This window comes from Strix aluco, chromosome 1 (genome assembly GCF_031877795.1).
Source record: "Strix aluco isolate bStrAlu1 chromosome 1, bStrAlu1.hap1, whole genome shotgun sequence".
NCBI lineage: Eukaryota > Metazoa > Chordata > Aves > Strigiformes > Strigidae > Strix > Strix aluco.
In genome coordinates this window covers 8,793,284-8,809,355 of record NC_133931.1, presented here as the reverse complement: position 1 = coordinate 8,809,355, position 16,072 = coordinate 8,793,284, and the positions used below count along the sequence as shown (strand labels likewise).

At 40.2% G+C, this 16,072-nt stretch overlaps 1 protein-coding gene across 1 annotated transcript in view; it reads left to right on the top strand.

Annotated features, from left to right (window-relative positions):
- The window catches only part of TG (thyroglobulin), a 162,003-nt gene that overhangs the window by 17,120 nt on the left and 128,811 nt on the right, over positions 1-16,072 (top strand). Inside the window, exons 10-19 of the mRNA XM_074837627.1 lie at positions 261-848; positions 2,307-2,549; positions 2,887-3,024; positions 3,589-3,666; positions 4,096-4,208; positions 4,913-5,024; positions 6,650-6,850; positions 11,705-11,914; positions 14,190-14,344; positions 14,830-14,986. Of these exons, the coding sequence (XP_074693728.1) occupies positions 261-848; positions 2,307-2,549; positions 2,887-3,024; positions 3,589-3,666; positions 4,096-4,208; positions 4,913-5,024; positions 6,650-6,850; positions 11,705-11,914; positions 14,190-14,344; positions 14,830-14,986 (1,995 nt within the window). The remainder of the gene's footprint in view (positions 1-260; positions 849-2,306; positions 2,550-2,886; positions 3,025-3,588; positions 3,667-4,095; positions 4,209-4,912; positions 5,025-6,649; positions 6,851-11,704; positions 11,915-14,189; positions 14,345-14,829; positions 14,987-16,072) is intronic.

Below are 16,072 nucleotides of genomic sequence, written 5' to 3'. Positions count from 1 at the left end.
CCTAATGTGCTCAAATATTTTTAGAAGTCATACCTTTATGCATCTTTCAGTACTCACATGCCTTTGGAAATCCTAGCCTGGTTCAACATGGGAGCTAAATAGCCTTAGCCCTCTTAATAACAGGCCAGAAATGTTTTTGTTAGTATTAGGATAAGTGACCAGGTTTTAGTAATGGTGTTTATAGTACTAGGGGAGTACGGGGTATTGTATGTCTTCAGTGCATTCATAAGACATGCTATGTATGTTTTTCTTTTCCCCAGGCCCAAGCACTTGCCAAGTAACAGCTGGTCAGGAGTTTCTAAAGACTGTGAAACTCGTGTTGTCAGATCCAAGTGCTCTGTCTCAGCTCTCCAGCGTTTACCTCCCACAGTGTGATGCTGATGGAGCCTGGAGGCAGGTGCAGTGCAGTGGCCCTCCTGAGCAAGCCTTTGAGTGGTACGAAAGGTGGATTGCGGAGAACCATGAAGGCAAAACTCTGCCTGTTACAAATCTATTGAACATCATAACTGGATATAAAGAGGCATCTTCCAAAGGCTTTTCAGCTTTTATTAAAGCTTTGTATGAGGCTGAGCACCAAAATGTCTTCCCAGCATTCACCACGTATTCCTCCTTCACTGACCTTCCACCTGAAGTGCTGGAAGGAAATGTGACCAATGCATCTGAGAACATTTTACTAGATCCATATATCTTCTGGCAGCTTCTGAATGAGCAGCTGGCCTACTACCCAGGACCCTATAGTGATTTCAGCACTCCATTAAGCCACTTTGAACTACGTGATTGTTGGTGTGTTGATAGTGAAGGAAAAGAGCTGCAAGGAACAAAGGCAGAAATGAACCAGGTCCCAGCATGTAAGTAACAGAATTTCTGGCACATAAGTAGCAGTATTTCTGGTCTTTGCTTTTATGCCACAAGAGCAAAGTCCTTTCAAGTGCTGTGAAGTATCAGACAATGCCTTGTCAGAAAGATCATCAATACTGCCATTGTCACTGTCCCCCAGAGGTGGGATAATTAATTTTTGGTAAATAAGTAGTGTCTTGGTTTTGGGAATAAGGAATAATAAAGTTCCATATCAAGTTTGTGTAGATTTTATAATGTGGAATTTGGACACATAAAGCTTTTGCAGAAGATACTTAGCCAGACAGCAAAGGACACTTTGAAGTTAGAAACAGCATATGAAGAGTTGTGTGGAAAATTCAGGATTACACTGTGATGTAAATAACTTTCAAGAATGCCTTGAAATGAGGCAAGTGGAATTTTCTTTACTGTTTCTTACTACACAGTGAGGAGTAACAGAATAAAAGAGAGGAGATTTAGTTTAGATGGAAGGAAGAAATTCTTTACTATAAAGGTGGTGAGACACTGGCACAGGTTGCCCAGAGAAGCTGTGGCTGCCCCCTCCCTGGAAGTGTTCAAGGCCAGGCTGGACGGGGCTTTGAGCAACCTGGTCTAGTGGAAGGTGTTCCTGCCCATGGCAGGGTGGTTGGAACTAGATGATCTTGAAGGTCCCTTCCAATCCAAACCATCCTATGACTCTATATCCCCTAGAAGTCACTAGGAGAAGAGTGAAGCCAGCACTGAAGTTTGCTAAGCCCTCTATCTAGACACCTCCACCAAAGCTGTTGGGCCATCTTTGGGGTTACTTCAGCAGATGACCTATGTTATAAATGTAGTTACTAAAACCATTCTTATCACATAGATATTTTCCAGCTGGGAGGAAGAGACAAGACAATAAATGGCGAACTTCCAAATGAACAAGGAATGTCAGAGATGCCAGTTCTGTGGGCAAATGGGGAATAAAGGGGACAAAGCTGGTTTGGAGAGAGTTATTTTAGCAGGGCTTTCACTGAGCTGGTTCAGTGTGTTGAACTGCCATTTCTGAGTCAGTAGATGTATGGAGAGAACAGGCCAAGTGCGAGCTGCCACTCTGGACCCAAGAGATATACCTTCATTTTCCTTTCTCACTCTCTCTTCTGTTTATCCACTTTTTTTAATGACAGCAACTGAGGGACAGTTCTGTAGAGACATATTAACTCTGTTTGTAACCAATGAAGAGGAAGTAACTTAAAATTGTGAAGACTTTGGCCCAAGACTTGGGGAATGTTTGGGTGATTCTTGGTACTCTTAGACTCTTGTTACATAGCTAAGCATTGACAGGTCTCATTTGTTTGCTTCCTTCATTACACAATTCAAAACCAAGAGAGTGCAGAAGGAACCACAAGATGGTCATTAAAAGACCAGCTAGTTTTCACAAGCAAATCTTTACTGGATTTAGATAAAAGGCATTAATATACCCTCTGGTTCTACAGGTCCTGGTATATGTGAAGGTGTTAAGCAGGAAGTCATGAAATTTATGGAGGAGGCAGAGCAACTCATCTTAGCATCAAATCGTTCCCACTTTGCTTTTGGAGAAAGCTTCTTGGTGGCAAATGGAATACAGCTCACAGACAGCGACCTCCTACGTTCTGCTCGGCCCTACGAGTCAGAGGTGGTGGTCTCTGAAAAACTGTTATCAAGCAGTGACTATGCTCTCCAGCTGGCTGCACAGTCAGGTAGGTGAAAGAGAGACAAGAACTTAATTAAATGGATTAATTCCCAGAATCTGTGCAAGAGTACTCTATGTCAAATTCAACTTTGCTGAAAAATGTATGGAACTCAGGAGGTATAATTAATCAGTGTATAGTTAACCACAGCCAAGAGCTGATTTCATCTGTCTTATGTGTATGACAAGATGCATATATAAGATCTGGACACTTACCAGCCTTTATATATTTGCAGCGTTTGTTAATTTGCCTTCTAAAATACAGAGAACATTCAGGTGTTTGCAAATGTGCATTTAAAATATCTTGTATTGGCCACTAATAGCTTTCTTTTACTTATCATTTACAGTCCTGCATTTCTATTGGCGGAATCACTTTACTTCTAAAAGTTCTGCTGGGGAAGCAGCGCAGCTGGGATTTCTCCCCTACATCCCACAGTGTGACGGCCTGGGAAACTGGGAACCAACTCAGTGCTATGAGAGCACAGGTGAGCAGTTGCTAACAGGATACTCTGTTTTGTCTGAACAAAGAAAAGCTAAGCAGAATTCTAATAAAAAGATGGAAAACCTGTATTGTTGTAGCCAAACTGGAGAGACGTGAAGGGGTTTACAAGATGGGTGGAAAATTGACTGGAGTAAGGGGATTCAAGTGGCAGCTCACTGGGGCTCAAAAATCAGTTGATGTTCAGTTGCTCACTGCTAGTAGTGTTCCTCGGGGGTCAGTTCAAGGGCTGGTACTGCTTCATTAATGACCAGGACAATGAGATGGAGTGCACTCTCAGCAAGTTTGTGGCTGATACCAAATTGCTGGGAGTAGCTGATACACTGCAGGATAGGGCTGCAATGGAAGAGTCTCACCAGAGCTGAGCTGCTACATTTCCATTCTCACCACTGCTCTCAGATGTGGTCTACTTATCTGTGGATAGCAGAAGTAACTGTGATTTAGATTTACTAACCGCTTCATATAGTGTTGAATTAAAATCTTCCCAGTACACAACAAAGCATACTGCAGTACAACTTCTAATATAAAGCTACTTTTCTTCCCTGGCCAGGTCATTGCTGGTGCGTGGATGAGAAAGGACATTATGTTATGGATTCCTTGGTCTCACGCTCAGCAGAACTTCCCAAATGTCAGTTGGTTTTTCTTCCTAAATATTTGTCTTTACCTGTTCTTACAAACGTTAATATTTATTGAATATTCTACTATGATATGCATGAAACAAGGCTTGTTTCTAACGACTACAAGAAAAGAAAAAGTAATTTTATGTTTGTTTTGTTAATTATTTTAATTTCCCTATGTGTGATTTTGGCTTACATGATTTGAGAATGGACCCTCTACTGTTGGTGGCCCTGCTTGAGCAGGGGGATTGGAACAGATGTCCAAGCAGATGTCTCCAGAGGTCCCTTCCAACCTCAATCATGTTGTGATTCTGTGGTTATCAAACACCAATCAGGAATTCCCTGCCTGAGGCTGTAGCAGAGCCTGATGGGGATGTATCCCTTTCTCTAGCTTAGGTTTGATTTTGTTTTAAGATGCATGTACATTTTCCCTCTTACAGGCCAGACACCATGTCAGCGATCTCAAACCAATGCCTTAATTTCCAGCTGGAGACGGAGCGGTTCAGAGCTGGATGCCTCTACAGCTGATCTGTTCATCCCCTACTGCCTTGAGGTGATTTAACATGATTGAGGGAGGAAGAAACAAAACCTCCATGATTTTGTTTATGCCATGCCGAGGGCCCGTACAGTTTCAGTCTATGGTCCTTAAGCATCCCTTGTGCCTTCCCATTAACCTGAAAGAAAAGGATAAGACAGAACTCACATCAGGCTTTGCCCTGCGTAAGGCAGAATTTAAATAGTTTTGAGATGAAGAACAGGAATAGGAAGCTCTGTCCCTGCCTATGCTTCCCTCCTACAGGATGGCTCTGTCAAGTCCTTTTGCAGGGCTATGCTTAAAAGACAGAACTTAATTGACTGGCATTTGCAGTGCTCCTTCTTCCTGAGCTGTGAGACAATGTCAGGATGAGAGGGAGTTGGATGCAGGTACCCCAAAATAGGGTCTATGATGCTCTCAAAACATGGCAGTGAGTAGGATAGAGCCCTGAGACAGCCAAGGAACAAACGTTTCAAACCAAGATTATACCAGAACTTCATCTCAATGGGCTTTCAGTCTGTATACTGCTTCTCTCAGGGCCTAGTCTGCGTACTAAATTAGGTAGACTGTATTTTAATATTTTGTGTTTAATTGCAACATGTTGTTTTACTGGACAAATGTATATATAATAAAATATTTTAACCAACCTTTGGGGTATGGATATTGGCATGTCTGTATTAATATACATTGCTCTGCAATGACTTGTAATTGATTCTTTGTAGACAGGAGAATATGCTGTACTACAGAGATCCAACACAGATATTTGGTGTGTAGATCCTGTGTCAGGAGAAGTATTTCAGCGTGGCAGCAAAGATTTGGATGGCAATCCTGAGTGTGAGTAATGCTTTACCCACAGCCTGTGGCGCTAGTGGCAATGCCTCATGCTTTGCGGCATATGTACTTTCTTTTTCAGAATGATGCCAGTGAAACACAAGGGGCTTAGTTTAATTTCTCAGTGATTCAATACCTACCAGCACATCAACATTGAAAGGGTATCTGAAAATAGTTATCCTTTACTTTCATAACACCAGAAATAAACTAGTCTAGACAAACTGATGAACAGGCTTCTATGCATTTTTTTACCTTTCATTTCTTACCACCGTAGAAAATTCTTTGGGCTCATAGATAAGTTTTCTAAGACAGTGAATCCTGAACTCTGGGAACTGGGCCATGTGCAGATAGTGAGTCCATTTTACATGGCCCACCACCACTCCATGGAATGCAATTAGATCTATAATATCTTTTTATTGTCTTCAAATAAAGACAGAGAACTGTTGAAGCCCCAGAGGAGATGGTAGATTCAAAAAGTTGAATAATCCCTGCTTGTATTGTTATTGACATAGCACTTGGGGATATGGTGTAGTTGGGATCTGTCAGTGCTACGTTAACGGTTGGACTAGATGATCTTCAAGGTCCCTTCCAACCTAGATGATTCTGTGATTCTGTGATTGTAGGAATTAAGATACCTTATTGGAGCCTGTGGACTTGCTCTGCTTTTCTGAGCAGTACAGGCAGCCCAAGAGCCTACAGCTCTGCTGTGCTTATTTCTTCAGTTCTTCAGCTAGTGATTTTTTTGCTTGCAATCTCCTGTAGAAAATTTGGGAGAGTAATCTGCTGGTTTCAGGCAAATCTTCTCCGAGAACATCTGTAACAGAGTAGATAATTACTCAGTAGAGGATAGTTAGATAGCACTTTCATCTGACCCAGCAAGTCTGCTTTCTTTTTCTTATATATGGGCTAATAATAGAAGTCCATGAGGACATGTAAGAGGCCCGATGAGGGATAAGTAACTGCACATTCACTGAGGAATTAGTTGTGTAATTGTTAATTACACAGGTTTACAAACTTACTCTGACACTTTTACATGAACAAAATTAGTAAGGACCAACTTTACCTCAAGTTTGGATTGAACTTTTTGGATCTTCTTGTCAGGGGGTAGTTCTGCACACTCCTGTCCCTGTTTTGTTTGTTTGTGGGAAACCATAAATTTTGCTGTTTCATGGTTGGGGTTTTTTTTCTGTTTTGAAGGTATAAAACTGGGACATTTTGACGATTTTGAAATATAAATGGTCATATTATTAAATTTTAAATTACCTTGATCAAAAATTCTTACTAAAAAGATTAATATGATTTATTTTCAAAATTTTAAATATCAGCATCTAAATGATACACCATCAAATTTATAGCAAAAAAAAAAGAGATGTAAATGCAAAATAAATATCAGTATTTTTTCAACTATTTTACTGATGCAAACCCATATAATTTCCCCTTTAATCTTTAGAAAAAACATGGTTTTCCTAGTGGAAGTAAAATTCCCTGTTTTGATAATGATTCAAATTATTTATTGTTTCATGATCACTAATCTTCCTTCTAATAAAACAAGCTGAAAGCACTGCTGTTGAAGTCTTTAGGACAGTTTGTTGTCTTCTGTATCTTGCAATGAATTTCTCTCTTTAAAGGTCCTAGTTTCTGTAATATGCTGAAATCTAAAACTGGTTTACGAGAAGCTGGCAAAGGCTACATCCCACAGTGTGAAGGAGACAACGGGACTTTCTCACCCATTCAGTGCAGCCAGGATGAAAAGAGCTGCTGGTGCGTCTTTGAGAATGGAGAAGAGGTGCCAGGGACACATGTAAGCAGAGGAAGACCTGCATGTGCAAGTGAGTTCCTGCTTGAGGAGCATTGCTTCTGAGCAAATCCAGGTCTCGAACTTGATGCAGATCATAACTTTTTCCAGTATTTAGTTGCATTTAATATTCTTTGTACAGACCATTAGAGAGACTTTTCCTCAAGCAGTATGCTTATCTTTGTGTTATAGCAGATTTCAGACCTACCTGGGCACGATGTCCAGTTTTTTTCAAGTGCTTTATCAATGGATCTTTGACTTCTCCCTTATTCATAAAATTGGTTAAATCAAAGCAGTTGAGCTATAAAACTTAGCTACAAAGTCAATCTGAACAGCTTGCTGCAAACTTGAACCTGTTCCAGTCTGAGCTGGCTTTGGGATTAAAAACCATTTAACTGACTAAAATAAAATTTGAAAAATGTATGCTTCTGCCATTCCTACTTTTGGCCTGTGACCAGAGTTGTGAAAAGGATGTGCCAAAACACTACATATTCACAGAGTATTTCCTGCATGATCAGAACTGCGAAGGACTAGAATTCACTCATGGTTTCCAGTGAGATGTCCAAATGGGAGACATTTGGATAAATTTAATATGCAATGGCCTTTATACATCTTCCTATCACTGAAGTGAAGCAAAACAAATTAAACTTTCTACAAGGTTATGCTCCAAAGTATAATAATTATTTGAAACCAGAGATGTAAAAAGAAAACCTTCAACCTGCCTGCAGGACACTACTGTTTCCATAGTTCCTTGGGGTTTTTTTGAAATGAGAACTGTTGGTAGATTTAGGAAAATGAGACCACATGATAAGAAATTGCTTCGATTTCCTCCTGTGATCCTGCTATATAAAGAGCAACACATGCTCACCAATCAAATACCTGATTGTGTCGGCCCAACTAGCTGTAAGGCATTTTAATCAATGAGATGATATAATCATAGAGTACCAGGTTGGAAGGGACCTCAGAGATCATCTGGTCCAACCTTTCTTGGCAAAAGCATTGTCTAGACAAGATAGCCCAGCATCCTGTGCAGCTGAATCTTAAAAGTGTCCAACATCGGGGAATCTGTCACTTCCCTGGGGAGATTATTCCAGTGGCTGATTGTTCTCACTGTGAAAAATTTTCCTCTTGTGTCCAATTGGAATCTCCCCAGGAGTGATTTGTACTCATTACCCCTCATCTTTTCTGTGTGACTCCTAAACAGGGAGTCTCCATCTTTGTAGCCAGCCTTTAAATACTGGACCATGATGATAAGGTCTCCCCTAAGCTTTCTCTTCTCAAGGCTGAACAAACCCAATCCTCTCAGCCTTTCGTCATATGTCAGGCTTCCCTGTCCTTTGATTATATTTGTGGCCCTGCTCTGGACCCTCTCCAGCCTGCCCACATCTTTTTTTTTTATACTGGGGACCAAAACTGAACACAGTGTTCCAGATGTGGCCTGACAAGCACTGAGTAGAGTGGGATAATGACTTCTTTATCTCTGCTGGTGATGCCCTTGTTGATGTAACCCAGCATCCCATTGGCTTTCTTTGCCACAACAGGACCCTGTTTACTCATGTTGAGCTTGGTGTGCCCAGGACCCCCAGGTCCCTTTCCAGCTGGGTAGATCCCAGCCTGTGCTGCACTCCTGGGTTATGTTTTCCCAGATGCAAAACCTTACACTTGTCCTTGCTGAACTTCAGAAAGTTCTTGTTAGTCCACTCTTCCAGCCTATCCAGGTCTTCCTGCAGGGTGGCTCTCCCTTCTGGAGTGTCCACTTCCCCACTCAGTTTAGTATCCTCAGCAAACTTCATCAGGGTACACTTGATCCCATCATCCAGATCACTTATGAAGATACTAAACAGCTTTTTAGCCAACTTAATTTTCTTTGAAGTCTCTTGCACCAATAGAGAGCTATGTGAATGGGATTTTATAAGAAGCCACAAGGAGACCCCAGGGTTGTATCTGCCCCATGCATTGTGGTGTTGTGTGGAGATGCCCAATGGATCTCTGAAGAGATAAGCTCCAGAACTAGGGTCATGTAGGCATGTGAGCATAGCAGTTCAGTCCAGGTTTCTAGCTCTTCAGAGAAGCAAAGCTGATCTGTCTAACAAGTACTGTGCTGCTGCTGCCCTGCTTTCAGGTTATGGGCTAATATCTCTGTGGGACATGGGGCTGTGTGATATTTATTTTGTTTGGACCAGCTGGAGGAATGCAGAGCAACACGTGGCACTCAGACATATGGATTGATGTTCCCATAGATTCTGAAGGTGAACAGGGAAAAGTGGAAATGTTTCTAGTAGGCCAGAGAAAAGTCAGAACTAGTTGTAAATGTTAAGTCCTTGATACCTCCTTCTCTCCATGAAAGCTCATTTTCTAGATGTCCCCCTAAATTCCAAGGGAATTTATGGAATACATTCTTAGGAGGTTGTAGGTGTACCCCGAGATATACTTTTAAGAGATTTTGAATTTTGCATGCATGTCTGATGTTTCTTGTGATCCTGTAATGCTGTACTTTTCCTAAAGGAAACAGTGACTGAATGATTAATGACCTTTATTTTTAAAAAGACTGAACGGAGAGAACTGCTTTGAAAATATAGTGGAAACCTGGCTTTACTGAAAACTATTTGTTATTTTCTACATAGAAATACCATTGAAAAATTCTTTAATTATTTTCCTGGATTTTGAAATAGCAATGGAAATTTTTCATGCTAAACAACTTAGTTATTGTGCAAGAATAAAGAAGCAAAAGCTAATTTTCCCCTCGGTCTATCCAGCCTCATACCTCTAGTCCTGGGAACTGCTAATAATTGTTCAGAAAAAAGGGAAATGAGTACTATCTCACTCTCTTGGAGACCTTGTCTATCAGCAAAAGAAGCTGTTGTGGTGGGAAATTTGATAAACTTCTCCCCCAACATTAGAACAGACAGCTGTAAACAGCAAGTAATAACTTCACCGGTGCCCAGTGTGTGCAATGAGGTTTTCATTTGCTTAATCATTTCCATCAGAAGTAAAATCCAACTTTTTCTAGTTGACATGCACCAAACAGATGATGCCAAGTATCCTAGTAATCGTCATGCATCTTCCATCCTCATGCCCGCTTTCCACAGCTCTGAGTAGAGATAGAGGAGAGAAAGCCTTCCAGAGAAGGTCCTGGAGACAGTATTTTCCTTATGGAAATCTTTAAAAACATCTATGAAAGAAGTGTCAATATTTAACTGGATTCTGTTTCACTCCCACAGGACTGAGAAATTGGGGCAGAAGTAGAAGAATGACAAAATGGTGCAGGCTTGATAATGATAGTTAATGAGATGATATCTGTAGAGGGATAAATGAGCAAATTACTGATTGTGAACTGAAACCTGTGAGTCACACCAGGAAACCATCCATTACTTATGTTTTGGGGGCTGGCTATTTCCCTGCTTCACACACCAACTCTCATTGCAACAGGCTGTAGCAGCATACAGCTGGGGCTGGATTTGACTTGCTGGATATAGAAATGTCTTAGAGCAATAAAGAGACCACAGACTGATTTTTATATACTTTGTATAAAGAGTTATTAATGTAATTTACACATAATGGTGGATGTAGTTTACATTGGTCAGGCTAAGTATTAGTGTCACTTTTACAGTGATAACTTTTGGTTCTAAAACCTCAGGAGTTTATTAAAAGTTTGTTAAGCAAGGATGCCAGGTTTCTGCCTTTACTGAAAAAGAGACTGGATACAGAGTCAATGAGCAAAGAGAAGGAATGTAGTGGCCCCATTTACAGAGTTATTGCAGAAAAGATGCTATAAAGGAGACTTGGAAAAAAAATGCATTTGGCAATTCAGAGAGACAGATATGAAAGTTTTATTTTGGCATTGAAGTGCTCAGGGTTGGAAAACAAAGATGTACTGTGCACACTGGATCCCAGATTCATCCTGCAATGTTTTAAGCTTTAACTGAAGTGGCTGCAAAATTAAGGAATTAATCGTCATATCTCCATCAGAAGGAGAGAGAGGCTGCTCATTCTTGAACCATCAGCAACGTTTGTCTTCCTCCAGTGACTAGGGAGGTTTGGACTGATCTGAGCATTGCTATTTGGAAAATTATCTATATATACACCAAGCAAGTGAATTGTATGAGAACATCCTTTCCTTTATATTTACTTCTAACCAAGGAAGTTGGGTTTTTTTACCATGTTTTGTAGCTCTAGAACTCAGAAGTGTTTAGTTATTACTAGATATATTCAGTAATTAGGTTAGGATTTGGCTAATATTGAGTGCAGCAGTTAGTTTTTAGTGATTAATAGAAATTAATTCTCGTTGTAGTTGGCCTGTAATAGTCTGTTACAGTGGGCTAGCAGGGTAGAAATGATGGTATTGATGCAGAGTGAGTTGATAGAGTAAACTTTGTGGTTCCAACTCCAAAGCTGTACACTACTAGTGAGGACCTGCTGGGTCACCAGAAACATCCTGGTGCTGTTGAAGACACCATAGTCATGAGCTCCTGATCTTAGAGTTTTAAAATTTTGTTCTAAAGGGAATTGAGATTACTTTGCTCTTTTTTGGCCCTGCCTGTTTCCACTGGATAGCTTTTGTAAAGGTTTGTTCTGCTGATGGTTAGAAACCTCCTTCTCATTTCCTGCTTAAATTTATTCATGGCTGGTTTAAACTTATCTGTTCTTAGAAACCATGCACATAGCTTTCTGGACCCAATGCATTACCCATCAAAGTCAATATGTGTCTTTTCATCAGCTTTAGTAAAGTGAACCATGCTGACATCAGACCAGATCCAAGTTGAGATGAGTGGGAAATGCACGGGGTGCTGTCTAGGTTTTCTCTGTTGATACAAGAGTTTTGTGGACTTTTTACTAGAAGTGCTTCATGGTTTGCCACTAATATATCCCCCTTCTCATGTTCCTAAAGGTCCGCACTGCGTTCTGCCATTCGGTGCCTCATCTATTCTCAATGGAGCTATATTTTGTGAAAACGTTTCTGGGCAAGCTTCAAGCATTCAGCAGTGCTGGCTGGTGTGTCGCCAGGGCTTCCACAGGGCCTCTTCCAGCGCCTTATTTCAGTGTGATGTGCAACAGCGTCGATGGGTCTCGGCTGCCCCACTCTACCAGGCCTGCCAGAGTATGTCCAAACTGCCATGGGTTGGGGAGGGCACAGAACAATGTAAATAGATGTACAAAAACCCACTTTCACCATGAAGCTACCGTGTGAATGACAATAATTGGAAACAACAGTTATATGGGAGTTGCTAAATTAAGGTGCAGTAGATTAGTCCTGTCTTCTGCCATCTTCATCTCTGTCTCTTGGCTGGCTCCTATGCTGGAAACAGTCCTGCTTTTCTGTAATAATATAGCTATAAATAGTTATTCAATCTATATGCAGATTTTTCTTTGTTAGTTAAAAGATGCTGGCACCATGAAGTGCTTCTGATGGAACTTCTTAGTCCTGGAAGAACAGATGAGCGCCAGATGTTTGAATTTGGCAGAACTTGACTGTTTATTTGCATAATCAAGTCACTGTTACTTCTGCATCTTTTCGCAGCAGTCTGTTTTTAGGATTATTTTTGTCTTTGTTGGCTGACCTGTGGTATTTTTTAAACCATTTTTCTTTCAGGAAAAAAATGGCACTTCAAATCTTGGAAGAAATAGTTGTCTATTCAGAGCTTATGTAATTGGGTATTAATGTTGGTCTTCTCAATTATTTCAAATAGAGATACATTCTGACCAAAAGGGCAATTTGTAGCAGTGCTGAACTTTGAGAAATGCAGATCTTGATGCCAGGTTGGCAGCTACTCTTCATCTCCAGAAACCCATTTAGGAAACCCCTGCATTGACACATTTCCAGTTGTACCCCAGTTTTTCTGTTCCAAATATAAATGTTTTTAAATTTTCAATTTCGGACTGAGACTTTTGTCTGTCTCTAATCATGTTTGCTAGGTCTTTGTAGCATGTTATGAAGTAACTTTCATGTTTGCCTGATGGCAGTTGAATTTGTTTGTAAATTGAATCTGTTTGTAAGGACAGGAGGGCGTGTGTGGTAATCTGGTACAAGCTGCTGTTTAATGCAAGCTAAGGACTTCCGCCAGTAATTTGTGTTTGAAATAGAGCATGGTTTTAAGGAGAGAGAAAAAACTCCCAACACATCAGAAAGGGATTGAATGAACTTCATGATAATGGAGAATTCACCCCATTCAACACATAGTAATTTGTTCCAATAGATAATTACCCACACTCTTAAAAATCTTATTTCCTGTTCTTTCTGTGTACACTTAGAGATTGTGGTTAAGTCCACCCTTAAGTACTCTCTGATAAACTAAACAGATAGAGGGCTTTGTGCCTTGCAGGAAGAAGCAGGCTTTTGTGTCCTCTGGTTCCTCCCACCATTCTCCTTGGAAGCTCTCCAGGCTTTCCCAGGCTCATTCTGGGACAAGGAATGGGGAGTTGTGCTCCACCAGTGACACTTGTTTGCAATGCAGCAAGGGTCTGTAGAGGAGGTAAATGAGGGAGAGCTCTGCCACTTCTCCAGGCTGTGGGATAAGAGCCAGCTCCACTTGGAGGTGGCATGACAGCATGACGGCTGTGCTGAATCTGAGACAACAAACCTGAAGCCTGGGATAAGAGTAACTCCAGTGGAGACAAGAAGTTTGCACCTTTTTTTTTTTTTTTTTTCTGGCTAAAAACTGACTAAATAGATTTTCATAGATTTCATCATGTGACTGATGAGCTCACAGATTTCTCATTGATTTTTGTGATTTGTGTCACTTGGTTTGCTATCAAAAAATTGCAAGGCCCTTGTAGATGTCCATATCAATACCATTATTATGCAGTCAGATTTATTCGCTCCTAAAACTTGATTCCCAGTTAATTTGACAAGGTAGGTTTCTGAAAGCCCATGTGAATTAGTATTAATTGCTTTAACGATTTAATTTCTTTTTTAATAGAAGTCTTTTTGTGATTGTGTCTAAGAGAAGCAGAGGTGGACAGGTCAATAATTCCTGTCTCCTGTTTCTTTTCTAAGTATCAGCATAATGTCAGCTTTCATCTAGTTCTCTGGAAATTCCTATCTGCTATGGCTTAAAAAAAAATCATCATTAATGATCCAGATTGTTCCTTAGCCTTCTGTGAGTTAGTGCTTCACTGTAAAATATGTCTTTATTATTATATAACTATATCACTTGGATTTTTCCCTAATGCACAACACATGTATATATGCCAAACATGTCTCTTGCTGCTTATTATTTACTACCGACAACTCTACTGTTTTCACCTAGAAATGGGGAGGTGCTGTTGATGGAAGATCAAAATGCCAAATCAGTGTTGTTTTTTCTCAAAGTAACTTTGAAAGTCGGTTTCTACATTAGTGAGGCTACTAAATGCCCTTTTTACTTAATTTTTAGAGCTCCAATTATTTCAGACAGTCCAAGCTCAAGCACATTTTCAACTACTACTGCCTCCTGAGAAGATCTGTAGTTCTGACTACTCTGGATTACTCCAGGCATTCCAGATATTTATTTTAGATGAGTTGAAAGCTCGTGGTTTATGTCACCTCCAGGTAATTTCAATTTCTTATTCTCTGTTCGTGGTGGGGTTATTTTTTTGTTTGGTTGAGAGTTTTTGTATTAAATAAAAAAAAAAAGGTGAGACAGAAAGTAGAACTTTACCTGTTTGGGAGAGGTGGAAGAGCAGAACATACCATGAAATCCATCAGGACTGGCAGCACTCTCATATGGATGACTGGGAAAATAGGATGTTTAGTCTCACTGACCCCACATTGGCAGATCAGCTTAATTGTAGCCATAGAAGTCATATCACATCAGTCCAATATTTATAAAAATATATTTTGATAGAAGAGAACATTTTGACTGTTCTTAGAGTGAGTAAATGACCTGCTGAAATTGTCTTTTCCTACTCTGTTTTTACAGGCCCTTTTGAAAATGCTGCTTTTGAGCATAGCACAGTGCAAATGAATAGGGAAAAGCAAGAACTAGAAGGTTCTCATGTTGACTAACCATGCTTTCATTTAATTTTGTATTTGAGGTAAATGCATTTGGAAATACTGGCTCGGTTTCTGTCTGTGATGATTCCACTGTCTATGTCGAATGCCTGAGTGTGGACCGTCTGGGGGTGAACGTCACGTGGAGGACTCAGCTGGAAAACATCCCGGCAGCTTCTCTCCCTGACTTACATGATATTGGTAAGGTCTTTTTCCTCTGATATTTTTGTGAATTAAATCTGCTTTGCTTTTAATTGTTCTACTTCCCTGTGTCTTCTCTTAGGAGGCGCTAGCAAGGTATTATAAATACTCACTGAAATAGTCTGTCTTTATAACACAGGAGTTGTGTTTTTGTGCTGTTGGTGTTGATATATTTCTCTTTTCAGGCTGTGACTGCACAGTGGAAAGGAGCTATATTTGAATGTTTCTTTCAGATAGCACTGCCTCTCCCAGCTTCCTTAACTGAGATATTGAAAATTACTTTATCAGGCATGAGCTGAACTGTCCAGATATTAATTTCCATTGAGCATGTCCTCGGTAGTGGAAAAGATCGTGTTCCTTATTGAGTTCGACACAGACAAACACAATTCACACATTGCCAAAAATATAACTAATTTCTTCCAGTCTTGGTTTTTTTTTTTTTTTTTTCCTTTTCTTCTTCCACTTTTTCTATTTATTACATTACCTTTGACACTAAAGAATGACCCTTACCTCAGACACCCTAGAGCAAGTATGCAGAGACCACTGACTGGCAGATCTTTGCTGTTGTTTCCAACCAAGTTAGGAATAGTGTAAGGAACTTCTTTCAAAGCAGTCAGTGTTTCCCTTTAAAATAAAAGATGTAAAAGACATAGCCCGAGTTTAAATGCTCTCTATGCCACCTTTTCTCCAGATTTACTGCTTTGCAATTGTGTTTCCACCACTAAATATGTGTCCTTCCCTCCCTTTGGGACTTAGAGACGTGTGCCCCACAGCAGTTTTTACCTGATCAGAACTGAATTCAAAAGCCTTCTGGAAGCAGTCAGCGGCTGCAGTGGTCTGTGTGGTTCCTGGCTTTACAGTCTGTTCATGTTTACACTCATTCAGTCACTCCAGTTTATAAGGGAAACATGAATATTCAAGAAGTTTGCAGAAGATAGATCAAATTATTTTACATCAAACTTTACTTTTGAAAGTGTTCCACTTTGAGGGTGTTACATTTTTGACCCTCTCCACATTATAATTTCCCCATAGTACTAAAATTGCTTTTCAGGGGATGACTGTATGGTTTCTGAAGAGGCAGAGCAG